This window comes from Cololabis saira, chromosome 3 (assembly GCF_033807715.1).
Source record: "Cololabis saira isolate AMF1-May2022 chromosome 3, fColSai1.1, whole genome shotgun sequence".
In the NCBI taxonomy this organism is placed as follows: domain Eukaryota; kingdom Metazoa; phylum Chordata; class Actinopteri; order Beloniformes; family Belonidae; genus Cololabis; species Cololabis saira.
In genome coordinates, this window is record NC_084589.1 from 14,556,290 (window position 1) to 14,569,117 (window position 12,828).

At 44.7% G+C, this 12,828-nt stretch overlaps 1 protein-coding gene across 4 annotated transcripts in view; it reads left to right on the forward strand.

Moving 5' to 3' along the window:
• The window catches only part of znf516 (zinc finger protein 516), a 56,837-nt gene extending 45,746 nt beyond the window's left edge, over positions 1-11,091 (forward strand). For all 4 annotated transcript variants that reach the window (XM_061716327.1, XM_061716328.1, XM_061716330.1 and 1 more), the window contains exons 5-7: positions 2,994-3,098; positions 6,248-6,318; positions 9,611-11,091. In XM_061716327.1, coding sequence (XP_061572311.1) covers positions 2,994-3,098; positions 6,248-6,318; positions 9,611-9,670 — 236 coding nt within the window. In that variant the 3' untranslated portion in view covers positions 9,671-11,091. The remainder of the gene's footprint in view (positions 1-2,993; positions 3,099-6,247; positions 6,319-9,610) is intronic.
• The last annotated feature ends 1,737 nt before the right edge of the window (positions 11,092-12,828 follow it).

The window sequence follows — 12,828 nt, forward strand, 5'->3', positions numbered from 1 at the left end:
CCGGCGCGTGACATCGCCGTCACCCGTCCGGGCTCATATCGTCACCGTCCGCCGCAGCCCTTTGAGTCACATGCTATAAAGTGACCTTTTTTTGAGCAACCCGAGTCCTTCTCCCTGTTTTCTCTCGGTAAAACGTGCGCGTTGGGGGCCTGTGCGTCGGCCCGCTCGTGTTTCCCCGTCCGGCTCTGTCTCGTCTTTGATGGGAGCGTCAGTGAGAAGGGCTGGCGGCTCGGAGCAGCAGTGGAGTATCCAGAGGCCAGCGGCCGGGCTGCCAGAGACACTCTCTGTCACCTCTGCTGCCTCCCCGTCCTCCTTGTTGCCCCTGCATCCCCCCCTAACCCCCCCCACCGCCTCCACGGACACGTTTACTCACAAACACACTCCCATAACTAGCAGGCACTGGCCAGGTATGTCAGCCCTCACGCACACGACGTTCATGTGTCTGCTGGGCTTTTAGGCAGGAAGGACCCCTTCCATCTCCGACAGCCCCCCCGAGCCCCCCCCAGGCCCGTACCATCAGCAGGAGAGGTCATGGAAGTGCATCTGTGAGCGTGTGTGTGTGTGTGTGTGTGTGTGTGTGTGTGTGTGTGTGTGTGTGTGATGGTCAGCATGTCATTAAGCGGATCCAACCTGTTTTAAATGCCTCGTCCTGGTTCTGCATCTGGCAGCGACACGTTCAAGCCGTCTGGAAGACAATTCTGCTTTAACGCGAGCGACACTGCAAACTTATGTAGATTATGATTATTTGAATGTTTTACACACAGGCTCCTGTTCCTTTTTCCCATCATGCATCAGGAGGCGTGTTTATGCTGAATACTTTGCTCTGGAGCTACTCAGTATGCCTTCCATCTGCTTTACTAAACATAGTTGTGCTGTTTGGTCCTGAATTAACTTTCTAGCACTTTTATTCTGATGCTCCTCAAACTTAGTTCTCAGGAGGTAAAACTTTAGCTGCAGGTTGCAGCATCAACGTACACATATTATGATGTTTTTTTCTTTTCAAACATTGACAAAGCTTCCTTAGATATTAATAAGTAGTTTGTGACTTACTTACATAAGGACTTTATCAATCAAATAGGGCTGGGGATCGATTCAAATGTCAAGAATCGATTCGATTCCGATTCTTAAGATTCAGAATCGATTATCAAGATTTGATCCGATTCGATTCGATTCCGATATTGATTAGGGTTAGTGTTATTAAAACTGTTTTTTGAGCTGTTGCATGAATTATATGACTGTAGTTATGCAAAATATTACTACTAGTATTATATTGAGATTAAACAGCAAGTATTGGCAGCTAATGATGCTGTAAGGACCAATCAGCTCCCAGAATGCTGATAGAACTGCTTTCAGAAACATCGTGGGGCAGAATTATCAAACAGATCCACGGTTTTATTTTTTCCCACATTCCGTTTTTATTTGTTCCATTTTCAGTCTATTTTGTTTTTTTATTTTTGAGCATTTGGTTTTTATCATTTTTTGCAAATGTAATCCCAAGACAGTATATAAAGTAATTAAATATAGACAATTTATGCAATTATAACCTAACACTTTAATGTTTTCATACCTTAAAACATATTTAAAGGCAAAAACATGGCACCAGTTATTCTCGTGTCCAACAAAACATTACTTTTTTGGGGATAAACAAAAAAATAACCAAAAGTTGTAATGTAATGATGAAAAAAAAAAATACGTAAATAATTTTAAAAAAAACAACAACCAAAAACCCCCCCCCCAAAAAAAATAAAAAATAAATCGATCTTTAGACATATGAATTGACTTTTAGGAATTAATATGAGAATCGATTTAGAATTGGTAAATCGATTTTTTCAACACAGGCCTACAATCAAAGACATTACAGTTGAGTTCATAGCAGCTGCTTTTAGGGGGCGGAGTCAGACACTGTACTCTTTAATCACGTAATTGTAACATAAAGCCGATTTTAACCTTGTTCATATTCGGCGGCATGGCGGTCTGCAGGACCACCGCTCTGACCACAACCGTAGAAAACAGCCTTTGAGTTTTGAGAGTCACATTTAGTTCTTAGACATCAAAGGACATTAACGGAGTAAAAGTGGCTCGCAAATGCAATATTGGTGCCCTTTTTTTTTGTTGTTTTTTGTTTTTTTGGTGCCTCATTTTCCTCTCTTGGACAAGCACGCATAATCTACTAAGTAAATACGCATGCAGACACACACACACCTGACATGTGACACACGGGCAGCGGAGCGGGCACATCACAGCCGGGGCGTTTTAATTGCCTGTAATTTATGCAGTGTGTGTGTGCCGTGTGTGTCGTGCTGTCAGGCTCTGAGATGATGCTGTGTGACAGCTGCAGTCCAGCCCCCGGAGCGAGCCGCTCATAATGACACATTAGACATACTAATGATGCCTGCGCGAGTCCACTGCTGATGCTACCTAGCTCCAGCTCTGCAGCCAGGCTCACACACACACACACACACACTTACTGCCCATTACTGACCTTTATGTCTTCATTCAGATTCAGCAACAACTGTCATGTGAAAGTGTGTCCTCTCTTGGAATAAAGCGATGCTGATGTCCACGTTTTAAGTCGTCGTCTGAGACAAAAGTCGCATGTGAACGCACAGGAAAATCAAAGCACCAGTCACTTCGGGGCATACTGATTTTGAAGTGGAACATCTATTATTTAATCAGATTTTACATCTGTAACCTTCACAAAAGAAAGGAAGGAAAGTTCATTTATATTATTTCCCATGTTTCCCCAACAGCGTTTTTCCACTCAGGTTCTTTTCAAAAAGGACTAATTGTACAAAGATTGCATCCGTGAACGACGCACAACATCTGAAGAAGTTACTTCTCAGATTCTTTAGATAAAGACCCTGTTGAACTAAACTCGGAACGAGATCATTGCACATCTCTGACTCACTCCTACTTTGACAGCTGCACATAAAAAGTTAGTCTGGCTTTGCTCTGCCGGGCTTTGCGTGACGGTGTTTGTCCTCTCCTCCCAGGCATGCTGCGCTCCCTCATGCGGCAGGGCCAGTATTTCTGCCACGAGTGCGGGAAGAGTTTCAGTCAGCCCAGCCACCTGCGCACGCACATGAGATCCCACACAGGTAAAAGCAGCCGTCCAACACGCACTCATGCACGCACACACGCACAGACTTCCTCACGTCTCCACTGGCCCATCAAACCACTGAAAAAGCATGTTGGATATTTTCCACTCGTCTGTGATTCACTGCTCTAGATGTTCCTTTCTTTTATGTGCATTTGAAACATTTTATCGACATTTGGCATTACATTTGACAAAATATGTGACAAAATTCAGTTTCCACTCAGCAGATACTTTATTAGGTGCACCTGACCCAAATACCTCATCAGCCAATCAGGTGGCAGCACATTAATGCAGGTCCAAATGTCTCAATGGGGTGGAGTACCAAAGTCCACACTGACACAGAACGAGTGTAGTTCACACGCCTGAGACTGACTGGAGCAGGATGGCGACATTTAAATGTCTGCAGCACGGACCTAGGAGTGAGCGGCAGAAGGCCGGTACTCGAACCGTTACTTGTACATTCGGGGAAATCTTTCTTTCTGAGGATGAGATGTTATCAGCGCACTGTTTAAAGCCCATGACACAGCTGAGGTCTGCAGCACGTGTTCAGGAGCTGAAATGCACCGAAGCATCCCCGCAGGTGAAGTTCACGACCGCCAGTGAGATCAATAAAATCCAAGAGATAAGAAAAACACTATATAGATCCTCAAATTGAGGCCCAGATGTTCACATAAAGAACGGATACCCGGATACCGGAGTGCCCCGGCCCAGCTGTGGTGCAAATAAACATCCGTGTCACTTTCGCCTGCTGACACCTATTTTTAACCGCCGAAGGCAGCATCTGCACGCAGATGGTTAGGTGTAACTCACAAGAACAAGATGAAGAAGCCCAAACTTTGGACTGAAAAGAACATGAACAAAAGAGGCGAGGCCCGAACCCAAGTACGGCGTATCCGTGTCCATCCTGGGTCCGTATCTGGGCCCGTCCAGGCTGCCACAGCAGCTACCGCTCCCGTCAGCAACGAGCAGGACACCAGGGCTTCACCAACGTGAAGACTTGTATCCCTCCTGGCTCGTATCAACAGACCAGGCTGCTGGCGCCGGTCGTGTGACGGCTTGGAGGATATTTTCTCCAGATACCAGTTGAGCATTGATTAAACCGCCAGAGCCACCCGGACAGTGAACTCATGCCCTGATGCAGTATCTACACCCAGAAGGTTATCGCACCATGTCATGAAGCTCAAATCCTCTCCGATTGATTAATTGAACGTGACAGAGAGGTTGCCGCCCTCTAAACGCCTTTAAAGTCACCAGCTCAAATAAACCCAACAGCTCACCTTTGGGGTGCGGTTGGGCAGGTTCATATCCTGGACGCAACGCCGTCAAACCTGCAGCAGATGATGAATTATTTTCTCAATATGGACCAGGATCTCTGAGGAACGTTTACAGCGTTTGTGTCAGAAGAATCAAGGCACTTTTAACCCGACCGGTACCATCAAGGTCAAGGTGCACCTAACACAGTGGCAGTGAGTGTGAAAGATGAATTCAGAGTCCAAACAGCATCAGGAGCAAAAATGCTGAGATTTAAGTGCTTTAAGATCCAAATTATTTGATTTTTTTGGAGAGTAAATGTTTGATTGAGAAGTAGCGATAGAATTAACTTTCATAGAAACTTTATCATTCATCAAAAAAAAGGAATATTTGTTGCCGGTGACCTTAGTGTGAGGAACCCAGCATCCTGTTCTGACCTTATTCAAGCGTCTTAAAAGTTCCCTCTCCTTTTGGCTCACTTTCACCACCACGCCCACAGATCCATCCTCCCGCCCACGCGGGGCAGACAATACACGCTCTGGGATTCACGCTCACGTCCATTTGTCACCGCCCGGCTCCCCGTGCCACCGCCACGTCCCCGCGTCCCGCGCAGATAAATCAAAACAGACCTTTTTGTTCACTTGAGTGTGGCAGCCGATCCGCGAGCCCTTCCTGCCCTGGGCCGGGCAGCTGTCTCTATTTTTTAAACGGAGACGCGATTCGCCGCAAATAGTGACCTGTGACAAATTGTATACATTATTAATCGCATGTCAATTAGAGAGCTGGCGCTGTGCATCCTAATGAGGGGAGCCGCATTTGTCCATGCCAACCTTGTGAATGCATTTGCATGCATCTCCGTGCCACTCACCCAACCGCCCGATGCAGATCCGGGCATTTCCCCTCACTCTTTTCTATTTATTTCCTGCGCCCCACTTCCTTATTTCCATCCTGTCGCTCCTTTCCTTTCCAGATCCTGCCTTTAGTTCCCTTTCTACTTCCTTATGTGTCTTTTCATCTAACCAGTCTTCTTGGTCCTCTTTTCATCTCACCTTTGTCCTTTCTCTTCCCTCTGCTTCTTGCTTCCTCCTCTGTTCTTCCTCTCCGCTCCTTTATTCCCTGCACCCTTTTCCGTCCAGCTCTTTTATTACCTGCCTGTCTTGTTTATGCTTCTTCTTCCTTCTTTCACGGCACCTCATCCCCCTCGGCTCTCCGCTCCCTTGGCGGCCTGTTTCCCCACCCACCCCTCCGCGTTCCCCTGCTTCTTCTTCCTCTCCTCCTCTCTCCTGTCCTGTCATGTCCATCAGCCGGGCTGGCAGTGATCACAGCAGACGCAGAGATAAGTAGCTTCTTTATAGAGAGTGTGAATGATATGTGGCACAGCCAGTGATTCTAAGTGACAGAGGCCAAATGGTAAGTGATGCAGCGCTCGGCTTCCCCACCAGCCTTATTGTAAACACACACACACACACACTCACACACACATGCACGGGGTGTGTAAACACTCAGCGGCTGTAATTAATGTTGTCACCCACAGTTGTCTTCTGCATGGACGTGCACACGCAGAAAAGGCCAGCCACCCCGAGGCCTCTATTAACATGCGTCATATTAAATCACTGACTCGCTTCCACCAGGTTCCATCACCATCATCATCACCGCCATCAACGCCGTCACCGTCGTCATCATCACTGCCAGCGCCGCTCTATTAGCGAAGGGCTGCTGGTGGCAAACGCTTTTGTGTGGCGATGGTGATGGAAGAGAGAAAGGAAGGAGAAAAAAAATGCTTGTGTGGATCTGGTAGAGCGTTTAACCAAATGCCCCCTCCCCTCCCTCCTTCCCTCCCTTCCTCCCCTCCCCCCTCCCCCTCCTCCTCCTCCTCTTCCTCCTTCTCCCCCACCACAGTTGGGTTTGATTATAACGGACTCCACAGAGGTACTGACGCTCACACCATCGCTTCTGAAGCTCCCAAACAAGTATGTGACACAACGGCTAATAACCGGGCTCCCTCATGGCTTGTGCATGTCTGTCATTACTGCGGCTTCCCCTCTGCATGTGTGTGTGTGTGTGTGTGTGTGCGTGTGTGTGCGTCAGCTCTGTCTCCACCCACCCTGTGCAGATGTTCTGCTTCTGTTGGAGTGCGACAGCCACACATGGCGCCCTCTGCACCTGCCGTTAACACCTGGCACCCTCACACGCTGCTGCATCACACCTGACATTAACGTGTGCATCCAGTCTTCCTACGACAGCTGTCTCACAGTCTCACAGAGACAGTCCTCGTTTGAGATCTTCATGTTTTAATTAACTGATTAACGCAAAAAAAAAAGCAAAAAAAAAAGCAAAATCTTCATTCTCTATGGCTTCGTCTGAAACTCACATGTCATCTGTTTGTCTCATCAGATTGACAGATACAACATAAAACCTTTGATAGGTTCCCTTTCTTTTATTATACACTGATATAAGGGATGCAGAACTATTATTTGTAGTTGAATTGATCAGTAATGAAATGACAGTTTCTCACAGTTCACTCAGGAAACTCACCAATGTGACAAGAGTACCACAATTGAAGGATTAGTTTACTTTTTATATATAATGTAAGATAATATCACCTATTATAATCAGGGTTTATAGCCATTAGATCTGCTGACCTATCCAGGGTAAATACCTGCCTCTGGCCTGAGGAGATCTCCAGCAGGTCCCTGTGACCCTAAACTAGAGTAAGCTGCTATAGATAGATATATTACGTTTTTACCAGATGTTCTGCAGTAATCCTGGTAAAAGCAACCCAAAAGTAACACAAATCAAAAGTAATGCATTACACGTCAGAGGCAGCAATATTGTAATATCACTAATTACAGTACTTTCAAATGATAGTGTCTAGAATTATTACAGTTATATTACCTTCTCTAGTGGCAGCAGCATCACGTGTGTCTCTGATATCCACCGTTTGGTGACGCTGGTTCCTTATTTCACCCGTCTACCTCATTGAACCCCTCTGCATTTCCCGTTGTGCATTTAAACAACATTTCCCTCTGAGTAGTTTGTGGCATTTAAGTGGTTTTATATGATGCAGCATTGAGGAATTTCCACAAGAGATTATGTCAACTGAACGTTACGTCCCTATTTGACACAATATATAAAAATGAACTGGAAGTCAGTTCACAGTAGACACCGGACTTGGCACTCTCAGTTTATCAGCCAAGCTGATAGCCTTACTGTTAGCTGCTGGTCTAGCTGTTAGCTGAGACTAGTTGCTCGGTGTTCATATATATTTCTTTCAAGAATTTAAACCACATCATACATAAATTATATTAATAAAAAACAGTTCAAAATAAATAAGTAGGATTATTTACTTTTAAGGACATGCAAAATTTATTTTTAAATTTCTCTCCATTTTCATATTTTACCATACATTTATTAACCCGGTACAACCCTAGCCAGCATCAAGTCATGCTAATCCTTTCACAAGTGAATGATGACAAGCTCCATGTGTATTTTATTTCATCAAGTGTTTTTGTTATTCTCGTGACAGAAGTTTAAGAATTATTCTCCTTTGACAAATACATTTTTAAACAGTTTTCATCTGCAAATAAGGTCCTTTTAATGTTTAATTAAGTAAGTGTGATCACTTCCTGATGTCCACTGTGGGGACTGCTAAGATGAAAGGGTTCTAATCTGCTATATGGCTCAAAGGTTCTTGGAGATTTGACCACATCCATGGTACAAACTCTGGTAAACTTGATCCCAGAGGACTAAGTTTCCCAACAATGGCGAGGAATTAACCTTGCGTTTAGATGTTTGACTGTCTTCCTACAGTTTTCGGATTCAATCACACGGACAGGGGTTTGGCACGGGGGGACCGGAGGAGTAAATCTCCTCTGCGCTGGCATTTGTAGAGAGCCGGGTCCTAAACTCTGCGCCACCATCATAATTAATCACACCAATCACACACACACACACACAAACCCGCGCCGACTCAGATTTACCACACGCCATGAGTGATGGGAGCAGGCGCAGCAGAGGGGTCCAATTAGATGTAGTGTTGACGCTGCTTTACGGAGACGATAACCTTTAGTATAATGTAGTACACCGGTCCCGTCAGCCATGTTTCCTCACAGGACGATGTCGTGGAGCTTCTCACATCTCAGCCGTGCCATCTTTCCAGCTGTTATTTATTTTTTTTATTTTCAGTGTGTGATTTTTTTTTTTTAGGTGATTAATTACACCTTTATTTCTTGTATTTTTTTAATCCCTCTCCTTCTTTCCTATCCCCCCTCTACTATTTCTTTTCTTTCTGTTTTGTTTCTGATGATGTATGATAACAGCTACGTTTCCATGTTTCTTCATGTGGGAGGGGCCGGGGGAGTCATTTGTTTTCCCGCCATGATATTCTTCCATTTATCAAAATGATAATTAGGTGCAATTAAATGGCATGCTCATTTGTTTTGTTCATGTGTGTGTGTTGCTTTTCTTTATTTTATATATATACATATATATATGCCATTGTAGGTCAGTCTAATTAGAAAGAGTCAAGGGTCTGTGTGTGTGTGTGTGTGGGGGGAGGTGGTTTTGTGTTTGTGAGTGTGATATGGCTGATTGAGAAAAATACAGATACAAAAGTAGGACTGCTGGGACAGAGGATGGGATGCAGAAAAGTTACTCCATCTGGGTCAGGTTAGGGAACAATTAGGGCTGGGCGATTTTGGACAAAAATAAAATCCCGATTTTTTTCTCTGAAAACCCGATTTTCGATTTCGATTTCGATTTTTTTGGTAAAACTACAAAAGACAATGGAATAAATTGTTTAAAATATTTTATCTTTATTTTTAAAGAAAAATAGCAAACAAATTTCCCTATTGGGAATGAAGTGCAATTGAAAGATACTGTAAATCCTCCTTGAGTTTAGTAAAGTGACAACATTTACAATTTTTTTGACCAAACAAAGATGACTAGATGGGCTCTGTCTGTAATGCAGCCAGCTGCAAAAAAGGAAAATCCATTTTCCTTTTTTAACATCGATTTTGATTAATAAATCCGATTTAGATTTAAAATCGATTAATCGCACAGCCCTAGGAACAATTGAAGTGAACTCAGTTGAAACAGCTTCTCTTGACTTGCATAATGTTTCTTTGCTTCAAGCTGAGTGTCGTCATGTGCATTGGTTTATGTTCGCCCATGAATCACTTCCCTTTTCAATTTCAGAATGACGATGCCGCTTCCCGCGTGACCCGCGGACTAATCTTTCAACTTTATGTGTCTGCTCCTCAGGGGAAAGGCCGTTCTGCTGCCAGCTCTGCCCATACCGAGCATCTCAGAAAGGGAACCTAAAGACGCACGTCCAGAGCGTCCACCACATGCCTTTTGACAACAGCCGGTATCCGGACTCCAAGAGCTCGCTGCTGAGCCAGGACGAGCCCGGAGCCGTGGCTACCAAACACTCATCATCACCGCCATAGCAACAACCCGGAGACGCCGTCTACTGACCCCAACACGGACCCCAACACGGACCCCAACATGGACCCGAGAACCAGCCGAGTCCGGGACCCGCCGGACCACAAAACTCTGTCACCGTCATTGAAAACCGGAGCTTTGAACGCAGCACCCACGATTTCTTTAAACTTCTCCTCTCCACCCACCGTTCTTTGATGACCTTAGAAGAAAGTTTTACAGAGAAGCCTCTTGTAGTTTATATATATTTTTTTTCCTTTTTTGAAGAGGCTAACGAAAACTCTGCAATGAAATTTTAAACTTACACAGAGACGCTGCAGCCGGAGAGAGTGTCTTTCCTCGGAGTGGAAACTCTTCTAAGTGAAAGTGCTTTTTTTTCCAAAAGCAAAGACACAAAGAGTGAAATATTTAGCGCCTTTTTAGCAGGAAACAAACCAACGTTCAGTCTCCTGCTCGTTTTTGGTCTTCTTTGATATAAAGGCACTTTCGAGGAACTCTTCATCTGGAAGCCACTCGGACTTCACAAACCTGCTCCTCCGCTGCAATTTTGGAAATTCAAGAAAGTTAAGTGCAGCCTTACAAGAAAGATAAAGTTTATACATTTAAAAACAAACAAAAAACAGCGGAAAAACTGAACTCATATCCAGCTGCTTGCCTTTTAATCAAGGACCGTGGCATTGCTCCAGTTTGCCCCTTCACCACTTTCATTTTTAGCTTTATTGTATGTGAGAGTTTGTACGTTTCTCAGGGCAACAGTCACAAAGCCACAGCGAGAGAAGACGCGCTGCAGGTCACCGACAGACATCTGACACGCCACAAGTCCGGACTCCAATGCAGGAGATGGGGGAAAAAAACAACAACAAAACCCCCATCTTTGTGTTTGTGTGTCGGTGTGCACGAGTGTGTTAAACTCACTTCCCTCCACTCCACGGCGTGCTGTCGTGGTGGGAGTGCAGAAACTGCTCAGAGGCTGTGCAGCTGATGATTAGAAGAAGTGAGGGAGGATTAGAGAGGAAAAAAAGAGCCCTAATGGCGGTCTGCTTAAGTGCCCATTAAAAGGAAAGAAAAAAAAAGCTTGTGTTTTAGCCAATATAAATGAACATCCACTTCTCGCTGCCATTCAGTCTTTGTCCGTCTCACAGTTCAGGACCGAGGTTTTTCCTCTAAAGCGCTCATATTAGTGTTTCTGATTCACGCGGCCCCTACTTTGTATTAGTCCCAGCTGACGTCAGCTCCAGACTGAATAGGTTACACTGTAACACAAGCAGTCGAAAACAAGAAGATGGTACCACAAAAGGAAATGCGTTTCCATGTTCTATGTACCTAAATGAATTGTACTATTTGACCTCTCGATCTCCCTGAAACCTACGTGATTAAAACTTTGACACCAAAAATCCTCTTATGCAGGGTTCAAACTACGCTAACTTCCTGTCTGATGCCAGTCATTTGTCCCAAAAACCTGCTTATCAATTATTATGTTTTTTGCTTTGGTCTGTTTAGTCCAACGACCCAGCGCTTCCCAGCTAAGATATCATTTCATCAAGAGAATCAAAAAACGTTGAAAAAAATTTGGTTTATATTTTTCAATTATTTAAAAACTGAACTTTTGATTCTCTTGAAGTGTTAAAAAGCTTCCAAACCATAAAAAATCCCAGCCACACTTCTTTCTGTCCTTCAGTCTTCAGCTAGCTTCACGTAGCCACACACCGTCATCACGTCCAGCAACATATGGAAGCGTCTAACCCGAGACGGCCTCTGATCCAAACATTTAAACTCGTTTCATCAATGCTGTCCGGTTTGTTTAAGGCGTGCAGAGGCCACATGCGCTAAAGCGTATCCGCCGCGTGTTAGCATGCTGGATGACCAGCGGAGCAGAGCTGGCTCAGTTACCTGAACATTCAAGTGGCCCAACGAGCTGTTGTCCGGGTCTGTGCATGGCGAGGGAGAAGTTTTGCATCCTGGTGGGGGCCCCAGCGAGGAGTGGGACTTCAGGGATAGAAACATCCGCTGGAGACGTCCTGAAGCCCTTGGACTCGTGAAGCTGTCGCAGCTTTAACACGGGTGCATGCGTGCCGGCGCATCTTCTTCAAACCTGTCCACACTGACTGCATCTCTGTGCTCTCCGGCCTCCGCCTCCACGCTTTGTATACGTATCCTACCTCTTCTGCGAAACAAAAGCCTGTTCAAAGTTTATTGATATGTTTATTGCTACGAAGCGAGGCTGTTTCTTTGCGTGTTTTTCCACTCGGAAACGGTCTCCAAGCTCGAGGGAAAGGCACCGTGAAGCCGCCCCCCCCTCAGTCCCCTCCCTCGACCGAAGGGTCCCGTCGTTTGAAGACGACGGCGTGAACAGAGGGGCCGCACTCGCCATCTATTTTGAGACCACAGTACTTTTTACATGAAGATTTGGTGAGGTGGTTGCGACACCAGTGGGTTATTTAGTAATGCATACAGTACGGTGTGCTTGAATATGCCTAATTATACACGCACGTGTATACTGAGGTTGGTGAAAATACTTGAAACGAATCTTCTAGCCTTTGAGGTAGAGTAGTACTAATACCAATGTTGTACAGAATTCCCTTTAAGATTGACTCGTCAGAATTTGTACTCCAAAGTGTGACTTAGAAAACTCTGAAGCAGGAGTGAGTGTATGTAATATAAAGTGTATATCTGTAATCCACTCTTACCAAACCCTTTACAAGCAGTGGTAGAAACCAAATGGCATTACTAGTGCACTTAGACTAGGTTAGTGCTTTAACCATTTTCATTTTGTCTCTGCTTTCTTTGAGAATGTCTTCTTAATGGTGCCGGCTAACAAACTTCAGTGTAATTCCTGGTTTAGATGCTTTCGTTGTCTGTTTGTTGTTTCTTTTTTTTGTTTCTTTTTTTTTTTGTTAGAAGGATTCTGTAGATTTAAATGAGAAATGATTTATCCCACGAAGGCTGTGTGCCACAGCTTTTTTTAGCCACATTTTCCTCAAGGAAAGTTTGAACATGCTAGATGCCGCAGTGCGTTGTTTTATTGTTTTTTTTTGTTT